The 19744-nt window shown below is 38.6% G+C and overlaps 1 protein-coding gene across 18 annotated transcripts in view; it reads right to left on the reverse strand.

The window, feature by feature from the left end:
- LOC105689977 (voltage-dependent L-type calcium channel subunit beta-2) overlaps positions 1 to 19744 on the reverse strand; it is a 59440-nt gene that overhangs the window by 11430 nt on the left and 28266 nt on the right. For 11 of the 18 annotated variants that reach the window (XR_007277523.1, XM_020854599.2, XM_020854600.2 and 8 more), the window contains exons 3-5: positions 1051 to 1167; positions 817 to 936; positions 351 to 561 (exon numbers count right to left, since the gene is read on the reverse strand). Coding sequence is in view for 17 of the 18 variants with exons in the window: in XM_020854599.2 (XP_020710258.1) it covers positions 351 to 561; positions 817 to 936; positions 1051 to 1167 (448 nt within the window). In the remaining variant the exon portion in view is untranslated. Of the gene's footprint in view, positions 1 to 350; positions 562 to 816; positions 937 to 1050; positions 1168 to 1599; positions 2161 to 3386; positions 4333 to 4452; positions 4697 to 5534; positions 6882 to 7767; positions 9029 to 19744 lie in introns of those variants that run through there. The other 7 variants (XM_048652416.1, XM_048652415.1, XM_020854609.2 and 4 more) reach the window with 7 other exon arrangements.

Raw genomic sequence — 19744 nt, forward strand, 5'->3', positions numbered from 1 at the left:
CTAATTTCTAAATGGAAACGCTATGCCCCCCGGTAAATAATAAAATGGCGCGAAGATTAGAATCTGATACAATGGTAAATTGTCCCATTGCAATTTTACATGGGATAAAAAAAAAAAATAAAAAAAAAATGAGTAACGAGATGTGGAGAGAAAAGAGATGACGAAAGAAAAAAGAAAATACCCGAAATAAAACCCTTACACGACAGGGCAAATAATTTGCATGAGCAACAGGAGCAACTATATTAAGATATTGAATATAATAACAAGGTTTGAGTATTTGATTTAAAAAGCTGATAGGATTTGTGTATATTCTAATTCGGTAGAGCTCGCCATTTAGGTTTTAACATTACCGGGTGTCGGTGGCGTAGATCCTCTGGAGGGCATTCCACTTTCGCCAAGATTTCCTGAAGAACCACCCCTAGCAGAATAAAGGCCTTTTGTACCGCGATTTTCACTCGCTTGAGACCTGACAGCCTCAAGTTTCACGGGTGAAGGAATAAATCCAACGTCGCAACCCTCCTTCACCAGCCTACCTATCCACCAGTTGTTGTCGTATTTTTCCTGTTTTTAAGAAAAAAAAAGAAAAAAAAAGAAAAGGAAACAACGATAAATTACACGTAACAACCTCATCGAGCGAAAAAAGAATGTTCATAATTGCGAAACAAAGATTTCACGATATTTGAACAATTTGTTTTTACGACGAGTACATCGATCTTCGGAGTGACAGATCGAAGTGGAGTGAAAATAGAAAATCGAACAATGGAAATATTACGACTGTGGTTTGAAACGATTTGTGTAACGAATTATCGGACTCACTTTGATGTGGAGAAAATCTCTGACGTCGAAACTGACGGCTGATCCATGAACGGGTGAATCGTCGTCGACGGATCCGTCATAACTAACGTTTGTCCTTACCGCAAACGCTACCGGTTTTGTCTGTAGATAACGAAGAAAAAATGAAGAGTGAAAAGTGAGAAAACGCTCTGCAATGAAGCGATCAGAATTGTCGGCTGTAAAATGAACGAGTAAACGGGTGCAGGGGAATCTTACCCGCGCTTTGTCGAGCTGATTGAGAGCCTGTTTCTCTTTTTCGCGACGCAGGCTCTCCTTTTCTTCGTCCAACGAAAGATCGGAACTCGGTTGAGAATAGTTTGAATCTGCCGAGCCCTGGAACAGGTTGAAAACGAAGAACGAATTAATCGAGCTCGATTGATAATATCGCACAAAAATCCCCCTCAATTTGTTTTATCAATTTCGGGGGTAAAAATGTCTCGCGAGATTCGAGGCATCCTTGGATCGTTTACGGAGTTACTCCGACGGAGTAACAAGCCATTCACGAGTTTCTTCGATCGATGTCAAAGACGTCAGAGTAATATTCGCCCCGATCAAATATTTACGCGCGTGTGTCATCTTCGTATCGATATAGGTGCATAAATATACGAAAGCTTTGCGAAAATGGCTCGATATTGGGCCTGTACGGTGAAAAATCACACTTTTTTTCGTCCATTCAATTTCTATGTTAAAACGAATTTGTCACCAAATAAATCAAAAACAGGCATGTTACAAGTGTATTGTATTTTTTTTTATTGTGAAACGCACAAATCTCAGATTACGTTTGGCACGATGAAGTTTCGCTCCCATTTGAAACTCGGTTTTCTAGTCTATTCAACAACTTTATTCATCGTCGTCATTCTGACGATTCGGGAATTAAAAAATATTCGTAAATTGATTAAGCTAAAAACAAAAATTGATCTAGTAAAGGGAAACGAGGTACTGTATCGCACAAATTTTTGCCAATCAAACAAAAACGAGGATCGAACGACTGTTGTATTTTATTATATTATATTTTATTCCTCCTTTTTTCGTCATTGAACTTTTCAAGTTTGATCGATCGCATTCACGGCGATAAATTTTTTCGAAGCGTCACTCAACGACGAGACGAAATCACTCATTTTTCTTTATCTTATTTTATTTCGACTCGATTTATCCTTAGATATGAAACGAAAAGCTTCCGTGACCCGATCGAAATTTAGAAAAGTAAAGAAAAAAAATAAAAAAGGAGCAGCAAATAAACTTATTCGGGAGCGCGACGTCAGACTTAACCGAGTTTTTCGGTCGGACTGGTCGACGGCCAGGTGATGTTTGGGGTACATCAGAAGTGACCTGCACGGAAGAACAGCCAAAAAGTATGGCCGGTCAATCAATGACTGTGACGAACGAATGTACGAACGCGATCCAAACTCACCGTGGTCAATACCGCGGGCGAACTGACCATAACTTATTTAAAATGAAATAGACGGTCCTCCCTCTCTCTCTCTCTCTCTCTCTCTCTCTCTCTCTCTCTCTCTCTCTCTCTCTCTCTCTATACGTCTCTCTCTCTCTCTGATATAGATTTTATAGACGACTAGGTCGACAAATTCGTGATACTTTATCACTGGTATGCACGTTTCGTATCGTACGATAGAAAAGTTGAACGTAGAGCATCAACGGGGCAAGAAAAATCCAATTTATTAGCGGTAAAAATTATAACGTTCGATGAGCAGAATCCTTGTTATTCGGATTTTTTTTTCTTCTGGGTCCCGCGGTGGAGTACACGGAGCTTTCGAACGACGAATATGTTCAGGTATGCATGTGAAATTTCCCGACCCTGCAAGGGTAGCGGGACAGGTGACTTCGCTTTTTCTTTTTCATTTTAAAGTAATGTTTCGAGCTTTCGAGTTAACAGGTTGCCAAGGCAACGACCTTTCCTATTTGGAATTATAAAATTTTCCCATCGGTTCGTTTCACGTGTACGACGCTCATGCCGCCCTTTAAACACGATTAAGAATTATAAAAAACAAGGCATAGAGAAAACACTACGCATCTATTTTAATCGAGTCGGGGAGGCCGAAAGTTTTGTGGACGGTCGAATCTTCAGATTCCGAAAACTCGGAGGGTACAAGAGATTCGTAATAACGGTTGAAAGGAAAGATATCGTGCGAAGGGTCGTTGCGACTCTGGTGTAAAAAAGAAATCGTGGATTCTTTAAGTGTAGTTATCGATTATAACGTTACCTGCACCATAATACCAATCGGTTGTCGTTTAGAGATTATCTTATCTGCAGCAATTGAAAGGTAAAAGGTTCCTCTATATGCAGACGCGAGCGATGTTATAGTTTGACATTTCGACTGTACGGATGTTCGATGTTTATTATTAAACGGGACGACGTACGTATAATTCGATTTCTTTATAAAAACTGATCTGCCATAATTTTTTGATTTTCCCATCAATCGTACTGATTCTCTTCGAAAGTAACGAATGCGCGTTCCATTTTGTTACCCTCGATCTCTTTTCGACCTATTATTATTATTATTATTATAATTGTTTCTGTATTCTGATTAATTTACCTGAGTAAAGAGCTTATTATAGCCGGTGTTGTGCTGATTATATCCAATCATAGCCAAGCCGGCGTTTCCCGTATGTATATCCCGGGAGTGATAACCCCTAGTTTACGGTTATAACGTACAGTCTGTAACTTTCTAATTATTGCATTGAACCCACTATTTTCGTCCTCTCGATACACCGTTTTTATCAATTATCAATTTTATTATTATTGTTATTTTTTTTAAATACATTTATACAAATTCTTCACGATTATTACAACAACGATAATATAAAATGGAGGAGTGTACGAGATTTATTTTACTTTAGTTTTCTTTAATTGATCTTTTTTTTTTTCTTCAATCATGTAGACAAGAGGAAACACCGATACCGATTCGCGTGAGTATGTAGGTCGAAGATTGATGACGATTACGAAACTGACGTTTTTTGGGAAACTCAAATTAAAAAGAGGGGGGGCGTAGGGGAGGGAAAGAGAAGAAAAAAAAAACAATTCCTCCCTCTGTCACCTCGTGTTCTTCATCGTTTTGTGTAATGCACTTTTGATGTAGAAAATATCTTTCTCTCCAACAGGCGAATTAATTTTATTTTTCATATGCGGTAGAAAAAATAAATTGCCCGGAGGCCGATGAATTGTATTAAAGTTTTTTCCGTCTCTTTTTACAAGCCATCCAAACGTAGTTTGGTATTTCGTCAAAAGTGTTTAAAAACACGTCTGAAGAGTTCTTACTTCGGTTATTAATTTTTAATTTCTTATTTTCTTCAAAATATATTTCGGCACAATCTGGAAGCGTGAATTGCGATTTTTCGCCTCTTTTTTATCGGGTGATTTTTATTTTCACAACAGACGCACTTCACTCCTCGTGCAGAGAATTTTTTTTCTCCCTCTTCATTAATCACCTCAATTATTTTTAGATCTTTAATTTTCACCCGTTTTCCATAGTATCGTAAGTTCTGGAAATAATATACCCAATAATTAGTTCAGGTGAAGAAAAAAAATGTAACGAAAAAGGAAAGAAGAGGGAAAAAAAATTTCTGCAACCCTAAAAGACGTCTTATACGGTTTCCGCGTACAAAGCTATCGCGTCTGCTAGACGACGAAGCGCTTCTTCGCCAACAAAATGAATTTAAATCGTCGAGTGTCTTGACCCTGTTTCGTACGAATGAATCGCAGTCCAGTTGTAATTATTTTCCGTCAATATCGTGCGTTGGAAAATCACTTTTCTCCTTACTCCTTGTCTTCCGAAGTCTCAGACGCGACTGGTGGAGGAAATAAGTTTTCTATACGCGTTTTACCCAAAATACTATAGACGCAACGTATCAAACACATCCTGCGTCGACGTGAACGAGATGGAAAGTTACAGTCGAGAAACGGAAATCGAAAGAACAAGAATTAATGGATGATTCTTTTTACACCCTTTTTTTCATACCAATCGAATAATATTCAACTGCGTATACCCCGTCAACAATTGACTATAACCACAAATGTGCTTTCACCTCATTTATTTCGATTTACACACTCTGATAAATTTTTTTGCCTTTGAAGCATAGTGCAGATCGTTTTCTCTATTATTTTTTTTTTCACATCAATGATCGTTTTATTCGCGTATGAATGATTTATTGACTATTTTCTATGAGAATCGTGGAATTCTGCGCAGCGGTTGATCGGGTATTCTAAAGATAGGTTTTTTTTTTTTTTCTCTAAATCACGATCGAACCGGATATTTCGGCATGATCCGCCCACCGGAGTTCATTTACCCAATTTCTGTTTGTATCAACTCCACATAAACAGTCGATTTTTATGGTGGTGTGGAATTTCTCGTCCAAGTAAACTCGACTTTAAATAGATCGCTATGTAACGTCGGTGCACTGTACGTGTACCGGTGTTACGTGCAGATTTTCTTTCCCCCTTATTTCTTTTTATCGGCCGATGAGAGAAAACAGATTTGGATCATTTGGAATGTGGAATTTCGTTCGTCTCTGTGATCACGTCAGTAAGAACTCAACCCTCGAGCTGTGTCGATGTTGGGACAGAAAAAATTACTTCTTTCATAAATTTAAGACCTTTTTCGCTCATTCCTTTTTTTTCTTTCCTATATTTTACGTTTCAATTTTTCAAGTTTTTTACTTTTTATCGTTACTGTTCACTTTCTCACCTCGATAGAGCGTACTTTGTCATTTACTCACTGTACAATTCACTTTATCATTCGTAACGAGGCACTTATCGTCGTTTTTAATGAATTCACTCGTCCGATCTTCATTATATTTGTACTCGAATAAGAAGCGACAAAAAATTCGGTGGAAAAAAATCAAGCTTTCGAGTTCGCGTGGAAAATGCCTCCGAAAATTACACTGAAATCATCTCCCATAACAACCCCGATTGATATATTTTTTTAATTAAATCCAAAATTTCGGAATTTCATTGAAACTCATTCTTCCCATCGATCATTTTGAATCACTAATTAAGGAGTAAACGGTAACCGCGACATATTCATTGCATAATTAGGTTTTTCGTGGATTCTTATCTAAATAATAATATACAGCAAAGTGTTAATTATAATTACTACATGATACGGCTAATAAGCTACGTTCTTCTTTATAACGAAGCCCAACCCTTATCGAGAATATAAATTACATGTTGCTCGGTGTATAAAATATTAGAAAATCCCACGTTGAGAAAAACCGATACAATTATCGTAATTAACCCGTAACAATCCCATCCCAGTTCGAGTTGACAACCGAATCAGTCAATCGGAATGTTTACACCCCAATTATTCCTATGACTCTGATAAAAAATAACTTGATATTATACGTCCTCATATCGACATTCGCTGTTCATTTCCAACCATCATTTATCGTCCTTTTATATGCTCTTATTTTCAAATTGTAACCGTACGAAAGGCAGGGTAAATTTTGTTTTTCTCTCCGTTTAATCGACAACATTATTATAATCGTCGATATTTTTATTTCTCAAATATTTATCGCCACATATCGTTTTTTTTTTTCGTGGATGAAATTTTTCAATATCGACAACTTCCACATGTAATTGAGGGACGACGTCGAAGAGAAACGAATGAAGGGAAGAGCGAAAGTAAGTTTGAAAATTTCAGCTGTTTATTCCTGCGCACATTTTGTTACATCAATCGACGAAGGGTGAAGACACGATTCTTCGCACGTATAGATGTGCAGTTCACACGACCGTTCGTTATTCAACGGAAATATTTCGTGCGAAGCGAGTGAAATAGCGAGCGAAAATATTAAAAAAAAATATTATTTCATCGAGACTCGCGATTCAGTCGTCGTCGACAAAAGTTTGCCGATTCCGTTGCACTTTTCACGGATAAAAACTCTACGCAGGTACACGCAGTGTGGTGCGTACAGGTGTGTATGTACAATATTACAACGTATACAGTTAACTATCCGCAAAATATACACGCTCGGGTGAATCCGATGGTGATAGCGATTCGACTGTAGGTGGGGTACTACACGATTTCCAACCCCTGACTCCGCGCTACCCTAACTCGCCCGCCCTTCCCGTTCACCGGCGGCACCCCGCCGTTCCAGAATTCGCAACGTGAACGTGTAACGTGGACTGCGTTGGTGCGCGTGTAGGATCACCGCGCAGCCCAGGGTTGTCCATTTTCGTCACGAAATAGTTGTATATACATAAGTATACCTACGTGCATATATGTACCGTCGTACACCTCTGTGTGTACGTCGCGTGTACCTATACAGTTTGTGACGCTGTGCGGTGCGCCGGCGATTCCGTTTGAGTCACTCCTGCGACTACCGCCACCCTCACCTCCGACAAATATCGATCCAAAAACGCTCCTCGCCCTCCTCGCCCTCCCGCCCGCCACCCGCCCCCCCAATCCGACAACGACCGCGACGCCGTACAGGGGCCACTGCACCCCCGATAAGATACCTAGGGCAGACCGGAGCTGCTTTTTTTTTTATTATATGCCGAAATTCCGTCGCGGATTCACGCGTCACCCAGTCATTTTCCTACGTTATAGGTACTTTTCGCATTTTTGCGAACGACCACGCTACTGATAGCTCGATTGAATTTGAGTTAGGGCCTTTTTTTCCTTGTTTTTTTTTTTTTTGTTTTTTTTTGAAAGTGAGCCGAACGAGGAATGACAATCCCTGCGTAAATAGATTAGCGTTTTTTTACACCTGAAAACGATTTTCAGGCATTCAAAGATCGCTGCGATCGTTGTAGGTGCTTTTCAAATTAGTTTTCAATCAAAAATTTCTATTGCATTGATTCATTAGCCGTCTACGTATGAAGCGAAACGTCGTGCAAAAGGAGACGTTGCAATTTCGTACGGCACATTTGGATAGTTAAGGAAAAAAGAAAAATGATAATGTCACGAAAATATCGTTTACCTTTCTTCTGCCAAACGGTTTATAATGTTCTCTTTTCATCGGTCTTCGCATTTGATGCGCCATATTTGATTTGATTACGTCAGAATTGTGCAGATATGATGAAGTAACGAGATATTGAATAAAGTCTTTGACACGCGCACAGTTTCACGGACAGAAGTCAACGTGGATTTTGAATAACTGTTTCTGTGTGGCGTGAAAAATTTTAAACGAAACGAAATCACTAGCGAGTAATTTATATAATTAATCGACACTCGACATCTACACTTGTTAAGTTTTACTTTTTGGAAAAACTATATCGCGCCGCAAAAAATTATTCGTCAACCGATTCGATCGTTTATGGGCAAAAGATAAAACCGTCTTTCAATATCAATCGTTTATTTCCGCAGACTTGAAGAGATGATCGATCAACGGTTATTGAACATCATTGTCTTATGAGAAAGACGTTTCGAACGACGCGAGATATTTCTCACAATTTTCAACAACAGAAACGAAGTAGACAACGCGAGGAAGAAAAATTTATTCGATCGAGATCGTTAGAGCCAGATATTCAGCAAGAATCGTACCTAATTACCGAGTACAAATATCATCATTATCAATTATCAATGCACTGGTCGATTTATTTATAACTTCGATGCAACGTACATGTATTCAGAATAATCCACATTTCGATAGTGTCAAAAATCACTTTCAACAGTTTTCTAATAACATATTCAATTCGTGACTCACATTATTATTTCATTAAACCGTAACTTTGATCATGATTTTCACAATTGTTAAATAATTTACACGAGTTACGCGACAGATTCAATTTTTCTCTACGCGTGTAAACGCAACGACGCCGCATCCATACATACGTCTATTCGAAGAGAAAAAAAAATTTCTATCAATTTTTTTTAGTTCTTGTTTTCCGATCGCTGGAACAAAAGATCTGAGAGATGGTTTAGCATTTTTATTTCATCGTCTGTTCCTTCGTTCGTTCGTTCGTTTTTTTTTTTTTTTCAATTTTCTTCGGTAACCGAAGTGATGGACAAAATTCTTCTCGAATGTATTATACGCACACCAATTCGTATGAATGAAATTATCGTTGATAAATGTTTAGAGAATCGTGTAAACTTGATAATGTTTATAATTATATATAGTACGTAAAAGTCTATTTGAAAGTTTGGAATTATAACGAGAAACAGGCTCGCCGGAACACTCGACTGTCTGGTGAGGAGATTTCGGAACGCGACTCCGACCTCCTAGCTATTAATAAAAACGGCTGCCATTGCCAGTAGTTGTAACGATAGCAAACACTTTATTCTAAGACCGAAAGTCTCTTTTCCTCTAATAATTCTGTGCAAAAAAAAAAAAGAAATACATACATTTTTTTAAAATAATAGCAAGCAAATTTTTACCGTTTTTAGAAATTTGAAAACTCTCGAGATTGAAGAGAGGATGATTTTTGAGAGCCGGAAAAATTAGAACAAATAAATTTTCTAAAATTTTCTGAAATTAAAAATTCCAAAACTATGCGTGCAATTAATATAATCAAAAACAAATGGTATGAATGAAAAGAGCAGTTAGAAAATTCTCTAGATCTTTCCAAATAGTTTTCGTACATTTATTATCGGCGAGTACGAAAGTGGAGAAGTTTTTTCTGTTTTATTTTTCCAAATTTTTGTTTCAAAGTTCCTTAGGTAACAAGATGCGCGTCTCATAGCTTTTGTTGCTCCGGAACCGAGCGTTTATCAACTTATGGTAAGAGTAACGTAGGTAATGTTCGACACGACTTGCAGATTTTGTTGTAAATATCCGTTTTACCGACGTTAAATAACAAGGTGTGACAGAAGGTACCTTACCATATGATTTCGACAGTTCCGACGCTAGAGTATCACCCCCCCCTAAAATACACTTACTCCAGTGTATCCAAGAATGAAAGTTTCAATAAAAATAATCAATCATTCTTATTGAATTTCATTTTTTTTCCAGCCTCCGTTAGATTTACAAAAAATATTTCCGACCCGAAAATTGAACGAGTTCAAGAGTTTGAGGGAGCGTGTAGCGACGCAGTTCCGATAACATAGTTCAAGGGTGGTTTATTGCAATTTTTCTATTTTGTGGGTTACGTCCTTCTGATCTCGGACTCTCGATATATTTCTAACGCCGCTGAATCAGTGTACAGAAATATAACCAGCAGAATGAAAAAAAAGGGAAGAAATGTAGAAAAGTCCAAGTAAAAAGATAAAAGAGGGGGCTGAATTATTATCCGACAGATGTCTTGTAGCTGCAACCGCGTTTCACTCGATATACCTACGACAATATCATTTTAATTTTCAAAGAATCTTCCGGTACTGCGCAAAGTTAGCCGTCTCTAATTTCGATCGTTTCCTCAACTATAATGATATTCTAAAACGTAATATCCGTCTAATCCTTAGGTACGGGAATTTTTATCTCATTATTAAAATTCAAATAGACAATTTTCGAATGGTCGGATACAGACGCGGATCACATATTTTCGTAATTCTGTGTGACTCCACGTTTCACACTTTTGCGGAGAAAAAATAAGTAGATCTCGTCGAGATCGAACTCTACCTGAATTCGTACAGAGAAATGTAAAAAAAATACGCCGAGTTTCGGTAACAAAAAAAAAAAAAAATAAAGAAAAATAAAGAAAAATCTAAAAAAATATCGCAAGATCATCGGGAAGATAAGTTTTCATCTGATATACGTTATACGGTAGAGATATAATATAATAGGTATCTAATACAGCGACCCACTTAGAGAAAGGGATCGGTGCATCATCTATATATAGGGTGTATCTTTCTTTTTTATTTTCCACTTTCTTTTCACCTACTCTAAATACGTGTACGTATCTTTTTTAATCTTTGTCTCTTTTTTTTTTCTCTCTAATTTTTGTCCCCCTCTCACTCGGTACCGCCGCGTGTATACCGTACAACGTTCGTATACCGCGTTTCTTTTTTCTTTCTTTATCTTTTTTTTTTATTTTTTTAATTCTTTTCATTTTTGTCGGAGTTATATTTTTAACGCATCGCTGCAGGCCCCGTACCGACACTCGCCTTATATACTAGCCGCACGCATCGCCCCCGTAATAAAATGTCGTTGCATTCCTCGAGTAGAATAACTCGAGATGCGAAGGTATCAACGTTACAATTTGATATCCGACGATCCGCGTGGTCAATGAAAGACGAATTAATCGATCAGCGATACTCGCTTCTAGGTGAGGAGAAGCCGCATATTCGGAAAAACAATTTTCACGCAACACGATAACGGTACAACGATGGAATTCTAATTAAGACTACGTGTAATATAAGTCAGGGTATAATGCTAATTTTTTTTTTTTTAGTATGCATATTATAACACAGATAATACAACGTATCAGATTCTGTGGCAAAGAAACAAATTCCTCGAAGGTTGAAAAATAATTTTGTGCGTACGTGTACGCGCGAGTGTGGGTGTAACTGGCGTAGAGATATACGTATACATATATTTACATACCATATAATAATTTCAAAAGATGCACGTAAAAGCGGTTAGATTACCGGATAATAAATATCTTAAAAGGCTTTAGAGTAATAATTATTGAGATTATTATATTGCTCGAGGTTGCGGTGTGTACGTACATGGTGTGAGAATACCTACGTACGTACGCGGCTTGTAGCCGAAAGTACCATTCGGAATACTTGGAGATTTAAAATAAAAAAACTCGAGAAAAAGAAAGTAAGAAAACGTATTTTTCTTCTTTCTTTGTCTGTTACATAGGGGACCGGTAATACCGATTACCGAAGCTGTATACGCATACCCGTATCTGTATCTATACGTTGTAAGACTGAGAGATGACTAGGAAACTAACTGCAACTACGAATCCGACCGAAAGCATTACAAGCTTTCTCTTTTTATAGCCCTCTAAATACTCCCGGTCACCACCGCGCCCAAAACGAAACGTAACGAAACGTAACGAAATTAAAACGGAATGGAACGAAACGAAACCAGACTGAAATCTTCCTTTCGTCCGGAATGGATTCCTCTCGTTTTTGAACGACGAATATTTTTTTGTCACTTTTTCATTTTTCGTTCAAACATCTTATCGATATCGCGTTTCATTTGTGTGAAAAAAATCGCGTCTACATAATCGACATTCGGTGACGCGTGTGGTTCGCCACTAGGACGTAAATTTCTTTTTCCAAATTATCACTCGAATAAAATAATGATAACGATTGTAATATTCATTACGACAATGGTTACGCTGTACATATATAATTATACACCGTATGTTCGTATGTGTATAGAGTTTCGATTCGTCGTTGGTGAATTATTACACACATACCCATAAATATTCTAAGGATTAGAAAGATTAAAACAGTGAGATTAGTACGACGGGTTAATTTTTATAACTTTTTCTCTTGTTTCATTTTTTTTTTTTTTTTTTTTTTTTCTTACCCCCCCCTAATTTCTCGACGTTACATGTACAGATACATACGTTCATCTGTGGATGAAATTAGAAGAGATTTGAAAAATTGATAAATGTATACAATATTGTATTAACGCACGTGTACGAAATACGAAGGTTGTTTGGTTAAAACAGAGTCAATCGTATGCGATAGATTAGATCTCACAATTAGATAATACATATATACATAAAATATGTAATATCATGATTTGTGTTTTTTTGAATATGAAAATGTTGCACGTATATATTTTACTTTTATTTGTACGAACGCTGATCGCCAGCGCCGACGGAAAAGAAAAAATTAAATCAAATTAAAAAACGATACGTCGGTTTCATTTATTCTTTTTACTATTGGGGTAGAACAACGTCGGTGACTGAAAACTTAATAGCTGGGCCTCATCGGCCGTTACACGGGGACGAGAGCGATAGAAAAAAAATGAGAAAAACGGAGAGAAAATAAAAATCCGATAGAGAAATGAGAAAAGAAAAGAAAAAAAAAACGGTAAATGATTTCAAGGAATATTTATCATTCATTCGTACGGGTATGCAACCAGATTTCGTAATATCGGAGAAACTCGAGATATTCTCGCGTAGTATAATAAGGCAAAATTTAAAGGTGAAAAAGTAAAAAAGCAAAAAGAAAAACAGTCTTAAGGCAAAGCGAAGCTGCAAGGCTAATGATTTAGTTATAACCTAATATACCAAGTTGGTTCCAAGTTGTAACTATACGATCGTTATTTTATACATAATAGGTATATAGGCATACGCCTAGGTATACGCCGGCTATGAAAAGCAACGGGAACAGAAACGCACTCCGTTATTTTTACTATTTGCCGGTGTATTTTTTTTTTTTTCTTTTTCCATTTCTTTCGTTTTTCGGTTTTTTAATTCTTTGATTTAATACCGAAACATCAAACGGTCGTACCTCACCCGCATTTTATTATCGTTACTTCGCAGCGGCGCTTTTTTTTTTCTATCTCTTCGTTTTTCGTTTTCAGCTTCATCGGGGCAGGAAAACGATCCGTGATCACCGTAATTTTATTTCTGGATTCCCGATACGTCGGACGGCGTAATCGGTTTTTTTTTTTTGTCATTTCAAAAAATCTTTGAACCCCGAAATTTCATACCTATACAGTGTATCAACGGATCGGAAGATTTTGACAAAGTTCTTTTCCCCCTGATCGACCGGATGCATTTATCTAATCGAATCTTATCCCGCGGTTACGCCTCTAAATCAATCTTCGTTATCGCAATTTTCGTATCCCGATACAAAAAATTCAAGATTTTTATGAAATCAATTAAATTCTTCCACTCCCCACGATTCGTACGATATTGGCGATTCCTTTTTTTTTCTGTTAGATACTAAAATTCATTCGCACTTCGCTTTTCCGTGCGAAATTATCTGAAAAGAAATAAGAGTGAGGTGGGAAGGTAGAAAAAAGAAGCATTGGTCCAAACGCGCCCGAAAAATGACGAGTGAAAAAACGAATCACCGAACGAACGAACGAATGAATGAATGAAATCGTCTGTCGCTAGATCAGCGTGAATATTAGTTTGTTGGACAGCGTAGTACTCCTGGGTGAGTATCGGCTATTGATACTGACCACGTATAGACCACGTAAAGCGAGTTAATATTATTAAATTGTAATTTTTACAAGTGTGTACGCGTAGCGGCGTCGGTGAATACGTTGCACGTAGATCAGACGAACGAGTGTTGGTTCCACGGCGAGAAGATGACTTGACTTTTTTATCAATCACTTGAAAGAGATGTCGCTGACGCATAGGATAAACGGAGCTCTTATTATCAAGCTATGTGTATAGGTATGTATGTGTATGTACATTACCTATAGATATATATACGTGCGTACATACATTACCTATGTAAAAGTTTTTCCGTGAGGTAGGCCACGCGAGAGCTTATACCCTATCATTTGTCAATGAGACATTCGTGTACACGTATAGGTATACATATAGGTACACGTATAACCATATAATATCTACTTTTGATTTTTATTTATTATTATACGGTGTTTTTTTTTTTTTTTTCTTATTTTCTATCCAGTAGACGTCTTCATTTTATGTCCAACCACCCGTATTACTATACGACCGTAACGCCGAAGTCATCGATCGGCGCGTGGTTCCTCGGATCGAATGAAAAATAAAAGTATCGAATAAGAGAAGAAGAAAAAAAAAAAATATACAAAATAGATAGAAATAAAAAAGAATTGATAAAATAAGAAAGAGAGCGAGAGGAAGAAATTATATACGGTGAGAAAAAAAGATGCACTCGGATATAGTGATCGTACCAACGGGCGGGCAATGAATCTTTTTTTTCAATAAGTATTCAAAAATGAAACAAAAACGCCCGCGTTTTCGACCAAACGGACGAAATCGAAAGAAATAATTAACGGAAATAAATTGCAGATGGTACAAGCGCGAGAAAAAAACAAAATAAATGAAAATATTAAAATAGTAATACAAAACATCGGGGTATAAATCTTAAAAAATCTGATTACGCTGCACATGAGTAACCGAGTTACCGTATCATGTGCTGTACGTGTGTGTGTAGATATCTGTCAGGTATTCCATGGCAATAATCTTAATTTAGTATAGATAGCCGTAACACGAACGAGCGTACAATGAATCATTCCAACAATTATATCCGCGTTGAAGATCAAAAAAAAAAAATAAATAAAAAAACAAAGATGTAGGGAGAAAAAATGAGAAAGAAAATAAAATGTCGATGTAGGTACCACGGGTAGGTATGTCCGTGTACATATTTACACGGGTAAGTTTTTCGAAATTTATATTATCGGTATTAGTTTCGTCTATACGGACACGGCACGGTGATGGGTGATGTAAAAAGAGATGGATAGAGGATGGGACTACATGAAGTATATACACGTTTTTCTACATGGGCAGGTATACATAGGTGCATGAGATCGTAGCGTTTAAGGTCTATAAATCCGAGTGTCTTGAAATAAGTGGAAAGGTATTTTTGATATTAATTAGGCGCCCGCGCCGCAATGTATTCCAATGCGTTATGTATTTATGTGTCTCTACGCACACGTCCTATGTTATACCTGTACACACGTAAGGAAAAATATATGAATATACGTGTAAATTTTGGGCGTGTCAACGTTTTTTGCTTCTCAAAATTATAATTCGTTTTTATCTCTCCTGGAAACCCCTCATTGTCTTTGGGTAATTTTGGAATTTTTTCTATCCTTGTTTTAATTATTCGCTTTTAATTTTCGGTTGAGCTCACTTCGCCTCGATCTCCCCTGATGGTCCCCCTACTCACGAATTCTTCATCGGTTGTACATACTTATCTACGTACATCCATGTAACGAATATCATTTCGTAGATACATATAATGTACTTCGAGTGAACGGGTTTCCATATACGGCAACCTTTACACCTCCACAGGTCATTCAATTTTATATACATACGTATGTACGCAACACGAGTGTACGATACATACACACGCTTATGATTATATCCAATACATAGGTATGATGTACATGACTTTCGTGCTTCAACGGACTCTGTGTATACCTAAGAGGAAATTTCGACTGCAATTACGTGTAACGTAATTTCACAATTTTTCTGAAACACAATAATGCCATAAAGAAACCAGAAATGGAAAGTCGAAATTTTTTCTTCACGTTGATTCATCAATTACAGACGTTACAAAACGAGAAAAAAATAACCCAACTATCAAACGTGGGCATTCCATGGCGATTAATATTTCTGTCTTTTGTCGAGCTTTCTTCAATTTATTGTTTTTCTCGGATAAAAAAATTGAAATATCTCGACTGGTTTTTTAGTCGTAGCCCGATTTGGTCGACGGACTCCCGTTTCCGAGGTCGAAATACGTTAGCGATCGATTTTAGAAATTGTACCTCATTTTTCGCCCAAAAAACGATCGATCGAGTTATCGCCAATTTTTCACATTTTCGTTCTGCAAATTTGGCTTATCTCCATCGATTTCAGTCGCAGCCTAATCTAGTCGACGCTTTGGAACTCCTTCGATGAAATGAATTAACAAGGAAAAGTAAATCATGTCAGTTTTGTAACGGACTTAGTTATAGTTAATTTAATACCTTGGTTACAATGAGCCACGGATAGTCTGACGACATATAAATTTCCAGTGTACAGCACGAAGCGTTGTGTATCGCCACCCACATAAGAGAGGATAATTTTACTATAATTCAGCTACAGCCAAGAAGTGTACAGCCTCAGTCTATCTCGTTCTCTCCCTACCTTTTTTTTTCCTCCGAGTTTAAAGTGGGCGCAGTGCAGGATAAAATTGCTCAACCTATGTACGATTGAAACGAGAAAGAAACGTATCGGGGGAAAAAAAAACAAAAAAAAGAGAATAAAATAAAATAATAAAAAAAAAGCGGATATATATAAATAAAAATATACAGTACGGATGATCGTATATTAACGCGACTACGACGTGCGTGCCCATACCATACATACGCATTATCCCATAAACCCCACGCCTCGATATTTCGTATGCGCAATCATCGAATAATCATAAACAAACATACGCGTTATCTATACCGGCTGTATACCGTTACACGGAAATTGATTGAATTATTATAGATTTCATTTATTTATTTATTCATTTAAATTTTCCTTCTCGATTATTTCTTTTGGAAATGTTTCAATCCAAAGGTTCTGCTGTTTTTTGTTTTTTTTTTCACATTTTTCAACGCATTTTTTAAGTAAACCGGGAAGTGCGTTCGAACGCTGGACGTATAATTGAGACGGAAGAAAGGAGAGAAAAAAATTGGGAAACAGATTCCGACAGACTTTCGTTGCAATCGTCGATGTAAATTACGTACGAGTTCATCGTAAGTTTGAAGGCCATATCACGGATGACGTATCTTAGAAATGAAACGATCGGTAAATAAACGATTAAACTTACATACACATATTTATGTGTATATGTAATGTATGGCGTATAAAAAGAACGCGGGTAATGTATACCCGGAGATTTTTAATTGGAATGTAATATAGGTATACATATATATATACAACTCGTGAGCCCGAAGAAAGGAATAAAGGAATTCTTGAATATTATAACCGAAATTCATGACTCGTTTACACACGGTGCTGAGTTATGTTACGCACACCTGCGCGATTCACGTACTTTCGGGCTCTCGCTTACCCACCCGAAACTGCATGAAACACGAAAATTCGTTGAAACGGTCCCGACTGACCTTACGATGCACGCGAGTGTTCATATACTATATACCGATGTACGTACGTGCACACACTTCAACGCCTGTGTAAACGACACGAGGATACGTATACATGTACGTACGTACGTATGTACGCGTATACTCGTTCGTACATGATCCATAAAAGCGTCCGTCCGTCTGGATATCGTATCGGTTCTAAAGAGCTCAGTCATCTCCGATCTCAGCGAGACACCGCGCTGGCCTTGATCTTGAGAGCGGCAAGGTGCACCATAACGCAAAAAAATTGAGGCTGCGGTTACGACCTCTCTCAACAATGACCGTTCGAAAAATTACGACCAACTTTTTTTCCTCGTCGTCATTCCCCGTGGCGTCTACGCGATTGATATCGTCGATCGATCACCCGCCGCAATTGCGATAGGCGGAAAATGAAGGGGAAAATGAACAATTGAAATCCGGCTCCCGAAGAGATCGCCGAATATATTGCCAAAGTGCGACTGTTTCGCGACCGGCCATTCGAAAGTTTCGAGGCACTTCGGAGGGCTGAATTTTATCAAGTTTCTGGGAGTTGCTCGTCACTCCGACCCATCTCGGATCCTAGGGGGGACGTGGTCACAAAAATTGCGGACGCATAGGGTTGGATTTGATTAGAAGAAAGGACGGATGCTTTTCTAGCGAGGTAGTTGTTCGGAATAATAGTTAGGCTGATGAATATCGATTCGTAAGACACGCGAATAACGAGTGGGCCGTCCCCGTACACTGCAGACAGCGGCAAGTGTGATCGGGGAGCGGGCGATTGAACGGTCCACCGATCTCCGAAGGTGGCGTGACCTTGATCTTGAAAAATCGCAAAGCTCGTCGAACGGATCGCATCGGGAGCAGATGTTAAGTCGCGGTTCGGACGTATTAATTTCGTCACGATTTTCTGACTCCCGGTCGACGTACTTTTCAACGATCCAGAAAGTTTTCATCGCGGAAGGACAGTGTGCGGCGACCGTCGAAAGGGTGCTCGAAAAATCTGATCGTCCTCAACGTAGTCGATCGTCGTCGTCGTCGTCGTCGCTCTCCTATTTCCGTTACCTCCTACGAGAACGCGAATTCGGAAGTGGCTTCTTCACGGGCGCGTCGCTGTACCCGCGGAGGATATCGGGCGTCGTTACGTCGTTGTATTTTCGTCTAATATATTTTTTGTCATGTCCTTGACGTTGGGCGTCTGCGAATGCGACTATAGAGGGTGGATCGCTAAGCCCGGAGCGAAAGCAGCAGCGCGGCTACGAGCGACTCCGAGGTTTTGTATTATATGTATACGCGGGGGTACCTGGCATCGGCAACGATCTCGGCAGTGTTGCTGTTACTGACGTCGGATGCTGCAACGGCGGTACAAACGAGAGGAGATCTTGAACGGCGAGAGGAGGACTCTTAAAAAAGAGTGAGAGAAAAATGCCGGGAGTTTATAACAAAGAGCTAGAAGGAGGGACCCACGAAAAGAGGGTCCGGGCATACCACCGACTAAAACCCACCTCAACTTCAAGCCTACTCTTCAAGGTCAACCGAAGAGCCTCGCAAACATTCACGTGCAGTTGCAGGTATAGTCCTTACCATACGTACGCTTGCACACCGACGATAACCGCCGGCACCCGTTTATACACGACGTGCGTGCGTGCGGCTGTGTATGAAAACGGACCTCGCCAACCCGTAGAGTAAGGTTCAAACCCCAACTGGTGCCGCGCGTTTGCGGTTAACAAGAGAAAAACGAGGTGGAAAAAAATTAGAAATAAATTAAAAAAAAAAAAAAAGATGAACATCCAGACGCGGCGAGTCGATGAAACGAAATTTTAAGAGACAAGAAGAATGGCCATTACCACCTCGACTCGAGCGCGCTCATTGTCGGGGAAAAAAGATCGGATGAAAAAAAAAAACGTCCAGCGCCGGTTCAAGGGGGATAGCTACTTTAATTGCGGGAGACGATTTTTTCAGGGAACGCGAGGCGATGATATTGAAAATTTTTGATTTCGGTCATCCGCAACTGTAACAACGGAGGAAATATTTCCTCCGCTTTGGCGTTTCGCGAATCGCGGCTCGTACGGTGACATTGAAAAAGTAAAGGAAAAGAAGAAAGCGAGGAATCGAGGGAAAACGAAGAAAAAAAAAACAAGTAAAGTAAAGTATTCCTGCGGGCGATCGCTGCATCGACGACGACCCGAGGAAGAATTTAATAGCGGCGAGGTGGTGGGGATAGATTGAGATTGGATACCGATCAAACGCCATCTTTGCAAGACGCACGAATTTTACCTGGATGCGTGAATACAGTACG

Source organism: Athalia rosae, chromosome 3 (genome assembly GCF_917208135.1).
Source record: "Athalia rosae chromosome 3, iyAthRosa1.1, whole genome shotgun sequence".
In the NCBI taxonomy this organism is placed as follows: domain Eukaryota; kingdom Metazoa; phylum Arthropoda; class Insecta; order Hymenoptera; family Athaliidae; genus Athalia; species Athalia rosae.